We start from the raw sequence: 17,539 nt of genomic DNA, 5'->3' as shown, positions 1-17,539 counted from the left end.
CTGAATGTTGTGACACAGAATATAAACCATACCAAGAAGAACTCTATTACACATAAGTTTTATCAGACTAAAATTGCTAGCAAACAAATCAAGTTTGTTTTTAATTAAATACACTATTGAATTCTAGATGAAATTCTTCTGGAGATGGGATTCTCATACATTATAGTTTTAGTGTTTTCTACTCCATGAGATAGATTATTCTTTCCAGATTAGAGAAGCTATATTTTCACACATACCTGCCAGACATCAATTTCCTTTTTCTTTGTTTGACAAAACAGATTCGTGGAATATCTAAGTCTGTACACTAATTATTAACTCTATAACATACTCAAACTTTGCTTGAAGTTCACTACTGAAGATGAAATGAACTGTCAGCAGGAAGGAGTGAACATTAATCTAGTCCTTGCCAGGTCAGGAGAGTTGAAAGAGTATAGGAGAAGGAAATATGCAAAAAAGGGGATGGCATTGCTATCAAAGCTCTAGGAAAAGAGGGTGAGAAGAATTGTGAAATAGACAAGTTGATAATTTCATTGAATGACAAGGATGAATGTAAAACTCATTGATGCTCCTTGAAAAAAAAGGCATTGTATCTCTTTACTCCAGGCATTTTCACTGAATGCCCCTCATGCCTGACATAATCTCATTTATCATCTCTGCCTCCTGGTTTCCCTAGCTTCAATTAAAGTAACTAAAATCCCACCATGTACAGGAAGTCTTTCCCCATTTCTCCTAATTCTTGTTCCTTCTCTTCTTGATTACTTCCTATTTATCCTGTTTATAGGTTATTTATACATTGTTTTGCATGATGTGTCTCCAATTAGATTGTGAGTTCCTTGAGAAGCAGAGACTGTATTTTATTCTTCTTTGTATCTCCAGCACTTACTGTAGTCTAATGGATACCTCTAATCATTAGAAAGTATTTTTCCTTATTATCAATGCAAAAATAGATCTCTCTTCAACTTCTACCCTGCTCCCAGTTCTACTAAATAAAACAGAACAAGTTTAATCCATCTTCCATATAACAGCTATTCAAATATTTGAAGATATTTTTCTCATCCCTCCCAACTCCCTTCTCTAGGCTAAAACATTCCCTGTTCTTTCATCTGAACTTCATGGCATAGTCCATAGGCCCTTTACTAATAACCCTTTTGTGATTATTGTCCAACATATATACCCTTTCTATAACATGGTCCCTAGAACTGAATATAATTCTGGTCGGACCAAAGACAGAATTATCAGATCTGTAATTCTGGATACGTTGCACCACTTCATTATATATTTCAAACTGGATGTTGCATAGGAATCTCAAACTATATATGATCAGAAGAGGTTCACCATCCTAGTTTCACCTGAGATCCCTCCACATACCCAATCATTAATACATCCATAACATTTCTCTCTTCGCTCACATCACATCTGGGATATTGAAATAGCTTCCTAACTGGTCTCCCTGCTTCAAGTTGTTCCCCATTCCAGTTCATCTACCACATGCCTGCCAGAGTAATTTTCTTATAGCACAGGATTGAATATATCACCCCTTTGTCAATAAGGTCCAGTGGCAATTTTTTACTTCAGAATCAAATATATATTCCTCCATCTGGCATTGAAAGTTCTTCCTAAATCAGCCATATCCTACTTTGTCTTTGTACATCCCTCTTCACACTTTAAGGTCTGCTATACTATACTTCTTGTTATTTCACACATGGCATGTTGTTTCTTGTTTTCCATGCCTTTGCCTTGAATTTCCCACATATCTAGAATGCTCTTTTTCCTCATTTGCAGTCTCTTGGAATTCCTAGTTCTTTTCAAGACTCAGGTCAAGTGATGTTTTTTATTCATATGACTTCTTTTCAGTCTCCCAACTACTAGTCCCTTATTTCCCTTCCCCCAAGTTTACCTTGATCTATTTGTATGTGCTCTTTATATACCTATACATGTTCATGTTGTCTCCTTTGTTAGAATGTAAGGTCTTGAGAACAGAGAATACTTTTTTTTTTTTCATTATATCTCAGACTTCTAGTACAGTGCCTGGCATACAATAGGCACTTAATAAATACTTGTTATTTCATATAGGTTATGATTGCATTTACCTTATTGGGTATCATGTAACATTATTGACTCATTGATTTTTCAGTCTATTAGATCTTTTTATTTTTAAATGAAATTCTATTTAGCCATATAAACACTCTCATTCTTCATTTTACAGATCAGGAAACTGAGCTGTGGAGTGGCTAATTGAATTTTTTAGGGTCGCACAGTTAGCATCTGAGGCAAGATTCAACCTCAAGTCTTTCTTACTCCAAGTCTTACACAATTATCCAGTATACCATTATGCCTCTCTCAGGACTCAGTTGATAGATCAACCAGAAAAGCTAATATGTTCTTGGATTATCCAAAGAAAATCATAGCTTCTAGGAATAAGAAGATGATAATCTTGCTTTTCTTTCTTCTAATTAAATCACAGGTGGAGTATTGTGTTCAACTGTGTAAAGGTTGCAAAAAGGCAAATTTGTGTTTTGATGTAAAGAAAAACTTAAAATTTGAGAATTGATAGGCTTGTTCTTACTGAAGTTTTGTTCAGGCTGATATTGGATGATGTCTTTTTTTTTTTTTAAGATAAAAATCCTTACCTTCTGTCTTAGATCAATACTGTGTATTGGTTTCAAGGCAGAAGAGAGGTAAGGGCTAGGCAGTGGGGGTTAAGTGACTTGCTCAAGGTCCCACAGCTGGGAAGTGAACCAGGACCTCTAGGCCTGGCTCTCAATCTACTGAGCTACCCAACTGCCCCCGATGATGTCTTAATGCATGCATTGTAGTAATTTTTTTCACATGTGGGTTACTCTAGTTACATGTTGGCAAACCTATGGCATGTGTACCAGAAGGGGCTGCTCCCTTCCCTCTCTCCATGCATACCTGGGGACACTTCTCACATGACATGCCCCTCTGCCCAGCAGTTCAATGGAAACACTTCCTCTCTCTCCTGTCTGGAGTAAGGTGGGGGGCTCACATGTAGTATGTACTTCGTCTCTAAAAGTTTTGCCATCCCTGCTCTAGTTGATCACTGAGGTTCCTTTAAACTCTAAAATTCTGTGATTCTAAATGAAGTATGGGAAAACAAAAAGTTAATTAAGGAGCAGGAAGATGAAGCTAGGAGGAAAACATTTATACTAAGGAGAAGACAGTTATGATTTTTTCTTATTTTAAAAACTGAAGTAAATGTCAGGATAGCAAACAAACTCATTAAGTACTTTAGTACAACTGTAAAGTTTTCTCTTGTGAAAGACTACAAAATACATTGGTATATTCACAACATTATGTCATGTGAGAACGTAGTGGCAGTGAGACTAGGTTTATTTTTATTATAAAAATGGTGATAATTACCAAGTGGTTTATTAATTAAAGTTGCTCATACTACTGGGGAATTTGTCATAATATTGAGTTCTATATTATTTTAGCATATAACATTAATTCGTCACCTAAACCTCTGCAGTAGGGATTTACTGTACTAGGCTAAAATTCAAGCTAATGTCTTAATGTTACATTATTTAAAAAAGAATTATTGGATTATAACAACTTAATTATTATATTTTATTATTATATTACACTTATAATAATTTAATAGTACAAGGTATTTTGGAACAGCATGAGTTTACTATTTGGGTTTAATCTAAGCACAGATGCAAATTAAAAAAATATGATTCTGGTTTATACAGAGCCTCTCTTTCCTCCCACTTTCCATCTATTCCAAAGTTCCTTTATAAATTCTCTCCTCCTTTCCCCATCAACTCCAACAGATAAAACAGCTAAATAAATAAATAAAAGTTCTACTTATTGGAAATACAGCAGCCAAGCTGCCCTGAACTAGTGGTACCGGTGGTCATCATGGGAAGCTGTGACTTTTGCCTGTCAATCCATCTAACATGCTAAAATCTTATATATGTGTTTTTATGTGTTAGTATGAAAATTCTAATTACCAACATTGTCTCTTTGGGAAACTGTCTTCAGAGTTTAAAAGAAAAGCACATTGACTTACAGATACACTTTTAAGATATGATCTATACATCAAAAATAACTGTGAATTTAGTCTCATCCATAATTCCTTGTTGTGTTGGACCTATGATAAGTGGGATATTTAAGTTTTTAAGTCTGAGCTACTGGAGTATATTTATTCATTCCTCTGTTTTGAAAATTGAATTTTAAAAAGTTATATCTGCAGAATTCTTTTTTTCTTCTGCTGCTTTGAAACAAGAACACATCTACCATAAGAGGGTTCTTAGAACTTTTGAAAATAAAAATCTGTGAACTGTGCATTGTCTTACTAATTCTTCAAATTAAATGGAAAAGTTAAAAAAAATAAGTCAGCTATTTTCCATGGGTAAGGAGGTGGAGTAGTTGATTAAAATGTTAACACTCTACTGTATATACTTGTCTACCATTTCTCTTTTTCTGTCTTCCTTTATCTGCTCTTCTGTGATGATATAGGGCATTTGGTACTGTAAACTGTTGAACCATGAACAGTCTTGGCCAGTTTTTGCACTGTGTGCACTGGGGAAGAAACCTTCAGAGCAATGAGATATGGTTATTAAAGATTCAAACCTACCATTTAAAAGGAGAGGCAATCCTAAGTGGAAACTAATATGCTTTCTGTTCCTTACCAGCATGTTGGTAGACACGTATTGATAGCTTTACTGACACATTATCTATGCTAATTTTTTATTCTTGCAGTGTTGTACTTAGTAGAAATGTAACATTTAGGATAAAAGAAAGGAAACATTCTAAATTATATTTCATTTTTAGTGTAGTAGAAAGAACACTGAGTTGTGTGTCAGGGGACAGATTTTTGCTATGAGCTAACTATGCCTTTTAGAACAATGACTTGTATACTAAAATTTTCTGAACCTTCCTCATTTTTAAAAAAAAAAGAAAGTTGGATTAGATGACTAAAAATGACTATCATAGTTCTTGAAGCCTGGTAAAGCATTTTTGATCCTTCCAACAATCATGTCCTATTTGCAGATGGAGAAATCAAAGCTGAGAGGTTAAATGATTTGATACAACTAAGTTAAGTGCTTGAAGCAGGATCATTCTGTAATCTTTAATTTCTCTCTATCACTGTTAATGTTATTTTACAAATAAGAGAAAATGGCAAAGATTAATACAAGTTGGTGAAAATGATGGTAGCCCAGAGTCTAAGTGATAACTTGAATTCTTTTGTGTGTGTGTGTGTGTGTGTGTGTGTGTGTGTGTGTGTGTGTGTTTAGAGGGAAAATTCCAAATATAGAAGGGACATTATGAATAAATATCATGATTCAGCTTTACCTTCCCCCATTAGTTCTTAAAATTTTAATTTTTTTCCTTTCTATTTAACTTTGAAGTTAAACAAACTATATAGGTTTTCTAAAATAAATGTTCCTTTACATTAATTTTTACTACCTATGTATAGAGAATTCAACTAAATAGAAACTTAATATACTTGTTGAATGTTTTTAGTTTCTTTAAGAACAATTTAAATAAAGTTGAGTATACTCTTGTTTATTTGTTGAAAGAAGGCATGAATGAATGTAAAGCTTAAGAATGAGTAGGAAAAAATTCATTTTCTTAAAGGGATGTCAATCTCCCTGTTTCTTAAGTAGAATGGGATTAAGACAACAGCTTAAGTTTTGTTATATTTACCTTTATGTGAATGATGTGAAACAATATTGCTAAGGCAGAAAGCATCATATATGCAGTTATATTTAGTGGTTATTCAAATATATATTCCAATAGTATCATTTACCTTTGAGGTACTTTTCAAGTAGGAAAACCAACCTATTACTTTTTCTTTTTTTAAACCCATATCTTATGTCATTCTAAGGTAGGAGAGTAGTAAAGGCTAAGTGATTTGTCCAAGGTCACAAAGAAAGTGTCTGAGGTCAAGTTTGAACCCAGGACTTCCCATCTCTATAGGCCTGGCTCTCTATCCATTGACCTGTGTAACTACCCCCTCAAGGTGAAGCATGAGCCTATTTTTTGATGAGATTCACATGTAATTGAAAGAATAGAATTTCCCAATATATATCTACAAAATATTAATTTAGAGACCATTGTTATTAATATTAAGTAGACATTTAAATATTTTCCTTTCTGTTCTAATTCCCCCACTTTAGAATTCTTAAAAAACACTTTTTGTAAACCCTTAAGTTTTAAGTAAACTAAAATGAAATTTTAATTTTGTGCCATATTCCTTGTTAGTTTGTGATGTTATATGAATAATTTTCTAAATTATCTTATTATTTTCTCTTAATTTATAAAAATGAATACCGGTTTTCTCTCCTTGAGTTTTGAGAAACTAAATTCAACAGAATTTTTTAAATACCTAAATAATTTTACCCTAGTTCTCAGTATTAATGTAGAAATGCTTATATGAGCTATTATGATACAAAATATAATTTGCAATTAACAGAACATCACTTCTTAAAAAAAAAACTGAACAAGGTCCAAGATGTGTAGTAGCTTTGATTTTTATCTTATTTATCAGTTTAGGAATTTGTACTAGTTCTACATGTTCTTAGGAAAAATTAGTAAAATTATCTTAAAATCTCATTTATAGTAACCATTAAAAAAATAATCCATTATATGGGTTCACATTATTTTACAATGGGCTTTTATTTTCTCCACTTGCTTGTGCTTTCATTTCTCTTTTAAGTTTATTTTTATCAGTAGTAATCTTTAATTTTTCCCTCAAAATTGTCCTTCCCTTTTGTCTTTTCTATCAGGAAAATTTACTAACTTTTCATCTATTTATGCATTTATAAACAACCTTTGGATTTTGCTCTTTTGTACACAAAGAAAACCAAATCTCTTTAGATCGCAATATTTTGTGTTATTGCTACTATATATTTCTCATTAAAGACAAGTAATTTTTAGATCATTTTAGTTAGTATTTAGTTATATTTAGTTAAAGAACATTTCTAATTTTGAATGGGCTGATACTACAGGCCATGAGAGCCAAATATGCAGGTATTTATTGGTAAAAACAAAGTTAAACAATTCAAATTGAAGTACTTTTTCCTATTCCCCAAAGAAAAACCTATTAAAACAAAATATTGTAATTATTTCATTATAGGGAGAAAAAAATGAAAATCCAAGATATTAAAAATAATATTAAAGAAGCTATAGAGGTAAGTACATAATCTTTTCTTTTCATTTCAAACAATGCTATTTAATTTGAATTGTTTACTGAAATGTTTGTTTTACCTATTTTCAGACAATAGTGACAGCAATGGGAAATTTGGCACCTCCAGTTGAGCTAGCCAATCCAGAGAATCAGTTTCGAATTGACTACATTTTAAACTTAGCTAACCAGATAGACTTTGACTTCCCACCAGTAAGTAAAGCTTTTATTTAATTTATGCCAGAATTTCCTTTGTTTATATTACCTGAGTTTTCTTTATAGTTTTATAATATATTGTAAGTACTTGGATCTATGATCCTAAGAAAGGAAACTCCCTTTAACAATACAAACTGGTACCTTCTCTGAAACTTATAGAATTGCCTAGCTCATTGAGCAGTTAAGTGATTTGCCCAAATTGACATAGAAAGGTCAACTTTCTAGTTATTTCACCTCCTTGCTTCTTATATAACATACACTCAAATTAATGAGATCTGAATTCTTTGCAAGTATTACACTGATGAATAGATCCATTGAACAGTGCCACTCCTTACACTTTATTCAACAAAGATATCACATCATCAATGCTTCAGGGCTCTATGATTTCATTGGTGTGAATATTTCCTCCACTGACATAAACTATAACCCCTTAACAGCATAATTGTCTTGGAGAGTTGTGCCTGGGTTGTGCTGAATTCAATTTGTACTAGCTTCCAGATCCAACTGTTAAATTTTAGTGTCATTTATACCTTAGAAATCAGAAAATGCTACAAATTGGGCCTTGATTTATTGTTTTATTGATTGTCTAGATTTGAAAAAAAAATAGAGAAAATGTTAATTCAGACCAAACATTACAGTATGTTATGCATGTATTTTTGAGTTGTATTTGCTAAATATTTACCAACACACTATGGGTCGTCATTAAGAAAAGTATCACCCTATGGATATTATCTCTTAGAATATAGCTACACTGGTCCTCAGATCACAGACACAATAATAAAACCCAGAACTTGTTCATCACGGCCTTTGCTGTCAGAATCCCAGGATTCCCTCATGTCACAGTGAGACGTTATAAAAGAACATTAGTAGAGGCATCAAAGTTGTCATTGTAAAATTTTTCTCATTGAGAAAGACTCATAAGAAAAATTTCAGATTAATTGCTTGAGAAAAAGGATGGCAACAGGTTCTTCTTTGATTTAAATGTTTAGTTCTTGACTGAAGCCAGAATCAGATTAGGAGACAAACTCATTCACTGGTGAATTTGCCTTTAGAGTCTTCATTCTTGTTCCTCTGAGATGAGGGTAATACTTTTGTTAGGGTGAGGCACACAGACTGACTTTGAATATGAAGAAATGTTTATATTTCACAAATTCTATAATATTCCACAAATCAGTAGTTATGGAAACTGAGAAGTTGTACTGAAATAAAAAAATTATTTCCCCATAAAATCATTTATATAAATATCCATGAATTTTGTTTTTAGCAAAAGAATAAGTATATTTTATAATCTAAACTATTAAATGATGTAAAAATATATTGAAATTGTTAGCACTCCTTTTTATATATAGCTTGTATTTTATTTAGTATTCTGTTTTATGTAACCTCTTACTACATGTATACCCAGTATAAATGCCAAGTTTAAAGTAGTTTATAGTCTAAGTTGATTTTATGTTATCATTTTACCTTAGTTCAATATCCACTATTGTACCTACAGCAGTGTATGTATATCTGGAGAATATAAAACATTTGATTGGCAATTAAAGAATTCTAATTAGGTGATTGTGAGATTGAACTTACTTTTAATGGCCTATGATTTCAATACTGCAGGCAATTTATAACTTTAATGAATGAATGAAAAAGCTTAAGCCAATCACTATACTATTGGAGTTATAAACAGAAGAGTCAGTTCTTGTTCTCTAAGAGCTCATGGGGGAGATATCATAGAATTCAGCTGGAGAGCACCTGGAAAGATTCAGTGGTTCTTAGGATGGTAGTAGGGCAAGTGATAATGCATCTTATTTATTGTTGATATTTATTGATAAAACTATATAGATTGGGTTTTTTTTTTAAGCATTTGCCAGTACCAAAGGATGACAAGAAATCTCTGAGTCTTAAGTAATAGAGATATGGGTTGCAGCACCTGCAGAGAGAGATGCCAGATAGGTCTTTTTACGGATTGTTCCCCTGGAGAATGACTACAAGGGGTAGATGGGAAGTAGGGCCAGTGGTTTAGGGGATATCGCTACTCCTGGAGCTTTTGAACACAGGCTGTCTCAACAGAAGTACTAAAGGGGAGGTGATAGTCAAAATCATGCTGGTGTTCTGGTTCACCTGGCATATGCTATCTCCTGTTTTGCCCTTCAGACACTTTGTGCCTTTGGCTGGACTGACTTGCCTGCCATCAGTGTCAATTGAGGTTGATGGTAGTGGTGTGAAGTGATACTGGAATCCCTTTACCTGGTCCTGTGAGTTCAATGTGGGCATTTAGTACCTTCCCTAGAAGAGATCACAATTTCTCTTAAGACTAGTAAGCTTTTTGAGAGCCTTAAAAATTCATAAAAATTCATAATGTCATTCATAATGTCATTAAAATTCAACATCATTTAAGTGAAACTTGTGATGAACCTTTCTAAATTTAGGCTCATCTTCCACTGAAAAACATATTTGTCACTGTCCCACACAGACAAGAAAGCAAAAAGTTATGATTAAAGATGTCCAGGTACAAGTAAATCTGGGAACATCAAAAGAATGTACATTTAGTTCTATAATATATTTATTATTATTTTTGTGTACTTTCTTTACACTTTGCTTTGAAAAGTAGTGTATATCTGAAAATGTATTTTTGTAGGTTTTCCCTTATTATTTAATTGCTACATTTCTATCCTATGAATCTTTCCCCAGAAGTGGGTCCTATACGTCTCAATTGACTAAACTATTTCAGTTCCTAATTGAGCCAAAGTGCATTTTTTCCCATTTTAGTATTTTGATATGTTTCCCCTTAATTCCTTTAAAAATCTAGTTCAAAAGATTCTGACAAAGCTTCTTTCCCTTAAACATTTTGGCATAACTTAATGATTTCATTTAAAATGAAGTAAGTCCACTTACTGATAAAGGATTTGTGCTACGTATGGGTTCATTGAAATATGTTGAGTACATACAAGGTTGCATTTTTGTGAATTATACTTTCATTAAAGATCTGTCTATCTTGAGTTGTGATCGGATTTAAAATTCAGTTTAAATAGTGAAATGTTTATAATTTCATGACTGATTCAAAATTAGGAAAACATTTTTTTTTACCCTTTTGAGTATGGAGTAACAGCATAATTTTTAAATTAAAAAATTTTTTTTCAGTTATCAAACATATTTATTTCTCCTTTCCACTTTGCCCCATACTGGAAAAACGAAAACAAAAATTAAAATTTTGTAGCAGACATAGAGAAACAAAATTAATTCCTATATTGTTTCTGTATAAAAATGTGTCTTATTCTGCCAATTAATCCATCAGCTATCAGAATTTGGGTAGCATTTTTCATCATCAGTCTTTTGGTATCATGGTTGATCATTTCTATTAATACTTTTTAACATTAATTGTAAATTAGGAAATAAATTGAAAACATTTCTTTATTTAAATATAGCACTTTTAGCTAACTACTTTTAGTCACTTAATTGTGAAATTACTTGAAGCTAAAAAGTGCTGAATAATGATAAGTTAAAATGCCATGACACTAAAATTATATTGTGTCCCCAGCCGTTCTTAAGTTCTTTTACAAAATCATGTTACCTTACTTGAAATACATTTCATTCAAGTAAATTTCATTTTGTAGGCCTTGTTTTTAAATAGGCCTTGATGTTAGATAGTTGCTTTTTAACATATATACTTGAATATTCAATCAAAATAATTGCCTACACTTGTTTAATTGAAGCCTTTAAGAATCTATTCCTTTAACATTTAGGTATCTATTTTGGGATAAAATTTTGAATGAATTCTAAGAAGGGAAGTAGTCACAGTAATTTAATTTCATTCTAATTTATAGCCCAAAGTAGTTTCAGCACTAGGATGAATCAGTCACTATTTTTGACATAAAAATATGAAGAGTGATATGTACTTTAATTTTTGAAATTTTAGTTTATCAAGAGAGCTCAGTTTTCTTGGTAGGGTACATTAATCTTTTTTGTGGGTCCTAGCATTCAATCTCAAGAGAATTTCATTTGTTTTCTGAAAATTTACTACTAGTGCCACAAATAGCCGCTCCTGTGACCTGGCACCCACATCTAGGAAAGTAGCATTTTTTCCTCCTCTTTTACTTGCCTGTTCCCTTTCCTTTTTTCCTTCCATTTTCCCTTTCCCTTTTTTTCTTTTTCTACCACATTTCCTTCTCTCTCTCTCCATTGGTAGCTGAGGCTTTGGAATCTTAGAAAATTCTATAAAGAATAAAGAAGTTCATTAAAAATAAAATTACTTCATTTTAATTGTAATTTCCCTGAATCAACATATAAAGCTAAGTTTTTTTCCTCTTCTTTAAATCTGAATATTTTCAAATTCCTACCATTTCTGTGAAATCTTTCAAACTACTGACATCTGTGTCTCCTTCAATTCCCATTCCTACTCTTCTCAGAATTAAAATGAGACAGCCTGCAAACATTATCCTAGAATTTTTTCTTTTCTCTGCTTTCAACTGTAGCTAGAGGCTCTAGATAGGCAGCTCATCAGAATAGAATCTGATCCAGTATTCAGGAAAACTGCTTACAACTACTGCTTTCCACCTTCAGATTTCAGCTGCTCTGGCTATTAATGTTATGAAACATGTGACTCCTTAATAAATTCTATTTAAATGAATTCCAAATCACTTTTCATCTATATATATGAACATGAATTAAATACTTTCAAATATATAATTCAGTGCTTACTATACATTTTTAAGCTAAAATGCCTGAAAATTCCCAAAATACTTTAACTTCTAAGTCTATTATTTCAAAGAACACATATGATAAAATAATCATTTTCATAGAAATAAGATTTCATTGGCAGAAAAAATAAAATCCTTTTTTTTTTTTTGCTATGTAGCTGTTCCCTTTAAAAATGACCATTATAAGGATGATATTAGACATTAGATCTTATTACATTAGTTTAGAGGTAAGAAGTAGAAAAGCTGGCTTGAGAAAGAATTGAAGTTTGAAACATGTCTGAGATAGAGTTTCAGTTTTAAATGTCAACAGTGTATGGGGGAGGTATAACAATTTTTCTGTGGCAGTTACTCTCTTGCAGTGGCAGTGGCTCTGAAGGAGTTGGCATTTGCTTTCTCAGAGTGGCAGTTGCTCTCTCTCTGAATGCTGAGAGCAGGTGACATCTTTTCTCTCTTCTCACTGTCTGAAGGTAGAATAAAAGGAGGGGAAAGCCTGAAGGAGCTAAGTGATTTCCTTTTCCAACTTAGGAAACACTAGTGACTATCTATTGCTGTTTCATAGATTGTCTTATCTCTGAGAAGACCAAAGAAAAGCCTTCTTCTTTGGTTTGGACTCTGAGTCTGCTAAGGCTCAGAGTCCTTACTTAGTTCCTGCTGAGGCTTAGCCAGCTGGCCTTTGTTATTTTTATAACTTGGTGACAAAGTTGAGAATGATATACTTCTTATGAGGATAATAGTGTTAGTTTATTGTAGAATAGAGAAAATTTGGGTTAGTCAGATCAGCAAGGATCAGTGTAGCCTGTGGAAAAAGGAGAAACAGCTCCTTGTGGAACCAGGGAGTTTTATTTTGGGTGGTTAGAATCCCTTATAGTTAGAAATACTTTTATATCCTTATTCTCAATAAATAGTTTATTTTTAACAAGAGTCTTTAACAAGAGTCTCCTTAGCATCTTTGTACCTTGTTCTGAAGAGAAGTTCACTTATGAGCTTCACTTCACTTATATAAACTGAAAATACTTTGTGAGCAGAGTATCTAATCAGTTTATATCCATAATCAATTCATTGAGTGTATTATTTTCACATCATTATCCAAATGAAAAATAGTAATGACAAGAAGGAAGACTGCTCTACATTTAGATACTACATTTATTATTTATTAAATGTCTGGTGATTTAGACCAAAAAAAAAAATCAATGTAAGGAGAAACATATTCCCTCCCATCTCCACAATGACTGCTATAGAAGTCCAGTTTAGAATTCCCCAAATGTATATGAGAATGTGACCTCTTTTATCATGATTTCTAGCAAAAGAAAATTAATTGGTTGACACCCATGAAGTTGTACAATCCGAGATTAAAATATACCCTGGGTGTACACTTCCTTTAATAAATGAGCACCTTAATTTGGAGTGCAGGTAGTTACAGAAAAAATTCTGGAGAAAAAAGTCTGTTTTCCTTGACCCATATTTATTCTTCTCCCTTACTCCTTTGTCTATCTATATAGCAGTACAAATAAGCAGATTCTTTGTGCAAAAGGGAAAAGATGTTTTTTCACCCTTCACCATATAAATAGGTACAATTTGAAAGCTCATTTATGGGAATAGAGTTAAACTCAAACAATATCTCCTTATTCTTTCTATTTTTCTATTTATGATTTCATGTTCTGTTTAGGGACCTTTTCATTTGACAAGTAGAATTTTCATCCTAAGCACTGTTTGCTCTTGTATTTCTAATTAAATTATCTTTCTAGGGAATTTGTATAAAAGATATTGATTTATATATCTAAAGTAGAAAAATGAGAATATTTTGGAAAATATTTTTAGTATTTTATGTTAACAGATATAGTATTTTAATTTTTTCAAGAGAGACATTTTAATCATCAAATTAGTGAATCTTCTCATGATATATTAAACATTGTATTTCTAGTAAAGAGCTTTATGTAAAATAATTACTCCAACAAATGGAATCTATTACTCTATTATCAAGAGTAAAAGATATGAAAATTATATTTCTAGTTGTATTTTGAAAATTTATTTCCTTAATGCCTTTCCACCTAAACACCACCAACTTTCTTAAAAAAACCTACTTTATATGTTAAATATGAAATAGAAATATTAGTTTCCCATTAATAAAACATATTAAAACTTTCATTATTTTAGAAAATTGAATGTAAATCTGTAAGGCTCATTTGAAATGTATAATTAGAAGATATTATTTAATGAATACAAAATAAAAGAGTTTAAATTTTGGCATGTAATTTAACATCTATTATTCTAAATTCTAAATAATCTTAAGTTATTCTAAAATCAGTCTCTTACTTTTACAAACAAAATCACAAATCAATAATAAAATGAGTGGAGAAATTTGGATTTGATGAACCTCTTAAAAAGTAACATGTATGCTCTTGATTTGATATAAATATACATGACTAATATAACTTTGTATCTGTGCCAAAGAAAATTTTTGGTTTGGATTTTGAAATCAAAAAGAAATCAGCAAATGGCTATTTTTTCTCAATTCATTTTGGTTATATTGGTTCTTGATTCTTTTGTTTTTCTTTGGTTATCTTCTTCCAAATAAGTGGCCATGATTAGAATATAGCTTTCATTTTCCATGTATAGGCTTGTAACAATAAGTGTGTTGTGTAATAAGAGTTGTGTAAAAGTAACATCTGTAGAAGAAACCATGTTTTAAGTTCTCTGAATAGAACTTGATTTTTAAAAATCTGGTATGATTAAATCAAAACACTGTCAATCAGAATTTCTCATCGCTTCAGCCAGATGAAGAGAAACCAAAGTGCTCAATAAATGCCTGTTGACTGATTAATTTAGTGTGCTTCTTTGCAGTTTTTTTTCCCATTGGTCCTAATTTTGCTGTAAGGGGTCAAAGATTATGGTATCTAATCCCTCTTCTTGGTAATAACTCTTTAAATACTTGAAGATAGCTATCACATTTTTTCCCCTGTCATCTTTTCTCCAGATGTGGATGTTGGATTTAATGGCGGGAAATGTGAATTTGGAAGTTATTTGCATATGGTTATAACTAAAGCTGTGAAATCATCTGAGATTGCTAGAATTATTGGAAACAACTGAAGAGAGAAGAAAAGATCAAGTATAGATCCTTAAAGAACAACTAACTTAAGATGCAAGGAAAGGATTAAGAAGCCAAGAAAATCATAGGAAGAAAAGTAATAGGAGAACCATGAATGTTTCATGATATCTCAGAGGTGGTGGAAATAATGTCAAATGCAGCAGAAAGATCAGAGAGAAAGAAAGCTTGAAAAGAGAGATCATTGATTTGTTTATTAGTGGGTGATGCATTTGAAAGTGCAGTTTTAATAGAGTACTGGGGATAAAACGGATTAAAAAATTGGTTGAGGAGAGTGAATGGAGAGAAAGTAAAACACTATCACTCAGCTTTTTGAAGAAGTATGACACCCAGACAAGAATGATGAGAGACTAGCCAAATTAGGATGAGGAAGCTGGAAGCCTTTTTTATATACAATTGAACAGGTTTAGGCTTCTTTTTATAATCAGTGGTTATCAAACTACTTTGGTCTCCTAACTCTCATACTCTTAAAAAATTATTGAGGACTTGGGGCAGTTAGATGGCTCAATGGGTAGAAACTAGGCCAAGGGATGGGTGGTCCTGGGTTCAAATTTGGCTTTAGTTACTTCCTAGCTATATGACCTTGGGCAAGTCACTTAACCCCAATTTTTTTACTAGCCCTTACTGCTCTTTTGCCTTAAAACCAATACTAATCAATACTTAGAACTAATACTTATCAATGCTAAGACAGAAGGTAAGAGTTTTTTAAATTATTGAGTACTCTTCAAAGAGCTGTTGTTTATATGGGTTATAGTTATCAAGAGAAGGAAAATTATAAATAAATAGAAGAGAGGGAATTATTGTAGCAAGGTCCTCAATATGATATGAATTCAAGGGTACAAGTGAAGGAATTATCCTTAGTGAGCATTAAAGGACTTTGATCTGAAGGGAATTTTAGAGATCTGGTTACCTATACTCATTTATAGTTGAGGAAACTCAGACCTAAAGAGATAAAGTGAACCACTCATAATAACAATGAATAGAAGCAGTTTTTTTCTGTAATCAGAAGAGAAAAGTGAGTTATGATGCTGATAAAATTTAAGGAATTGAAATAGTAGTGTGTTTGGAAAGTTTTGTTGAATGGCCTCAAATTTCTCAGTGAAATATCCTTCTTTGATATCCTTTCTTCTCTTAACTTTTGTGAAACTACCTCTCTGATGTTCTTTGTCCTTTTTGTTAGTTCTTCATCTTTTCATCCATTAAACATTAAGTATCCCCCCAAAATTCTGTCCTCTTCTTCCTTCCTAAATTCTTCCCTAATTAGCTCATTTACTCACTGACTTTAATGAGCAGACAACTTCTAAATGTTTCTCATCTCTCAACCCCCTTAATCTCTCCCTAGAATTCTAAGACTGTTTTCCAGCTGTCTTTTGCATATTTTCACCTTGATGTCTAGCTACTTTGATATTATCAACTGAAGAAATATCTACTTTTTTATTTGATGTACAGATTATGTTGATCATTATTCCTGGGAGCCCATTTGACCTATATGCATTCTTCTCTGGTTAGGCCACATCTGAAGCATTGTGTTCAGTTTTGGAAACTGTGGTATAAGAAGAGCATTCATAGGTTGGTCAGGATCCAGAAGAAAGCATCCAGAATGGTAAAAGGGCCTTGAGTTAATAATGCCTTATGATTAAAGAGGGATATGTATTTAATCTGAGGAACAAAAGACTTAAGAGGGGACATGATAGCTTTCTTTAGATATTTAAAGGATTGTCATATGGAAAGCAGTTGGTTGGATTTTATTTACTTGGCCCCAGAGGGCAGAAGCAATAGGTGAAAGATATAAAGGTAAATTTAGGTTTGATATTGGGGAAAAAATTCCTAACGTTTATAGTCATCTGAAAGTGGACTAGGCTACCTCAGAAAATAGTAAGTTTCCCCTTTCACTAAAGGTCTTAAAGCAGAGACTGAATATTCAATATCACATATATAGTGATTCCTTTTCAAATAGGACTAAACAAACTCTGAGGATCCTTTCCAACTCTAAAATTCTGTGATGGGTCCATTTTAGTAACTTATTAGAATAAGAAATTATTTTCATATATCTTCTTGTGTTTTCTGTGCATACCTTCCTCCTTATCAACTATTCAATCTCTGACTTAGATCTTTTTTCCTTTCTCAAAATTAGCTCTGTGGAAATGGCAAGATCTATTTGAATGGAGGCAGCCATAACAAAGGAAGAAATTTTTTAAAAAGCTGTCTTGAATAACTTGGGGGTATTTGAGAATAAAAATGTCTCACATTTATATAGGACTGTACAATTTCCAAAATACTTTTTTTTTTACAATGAAAAATCCCTAAAATAGTTTAGTAAAAACAATATAAAGAAGTGATTACAACTTTTCATTTCATTAGTTTTCTATTTATTCATTA

At 32.2% G+C, this 17,539-nt stretch overlaps 1 protein-coding gene across 9 annotated transcripts in view; it reads left to right on the top strand.

Annotated features, from left to right (window-relative positions):
- GNAS (GNAS complex locus) overlaps window positions 1-17,539 on the top strand; it is a 331,282-nt gene that overhangs the window by 220,520 nt on the left and 93,223 nt on the right. For all 9 annotated transcript variants that reach the window (XM_056812896.1, XM_056812901.1, XM_056812899.1 and 6 more), the window contains 2 exons: window positions 7,106-7,160; window positions 7,247-7,366. In XM_056812896.1, coding sequence (XP_056668874.1) covers window positions 7,106-7,160; window positions 7,247-7,366 — 175 coding nt within the window. The remainder of the gene's footprint in view (window positions 1-7,105; window positions 7,161-7,246; window positions 7,367-17,539) is intronic.

This window comes from Monodelphis domestica, chromosome 1 (genome assembly GCF_027887165.1).
Source record: "Monodelphis domestica isolate mMonDom1 chromosome 1, mMonDom1.pri, whole genome shotgun sequence".
NCBI classification, from domain to species: Eukaryota; Metazoa; Chordata; class Mammalia; order Didelphimorphia; family Didelphidae; genus Monodelphis; species Monodelphis domestica.
Note: the sequence above shows the minus strand (reverse complement) of the source record. Positions and strands in the feature narration are given on the sequence as shown.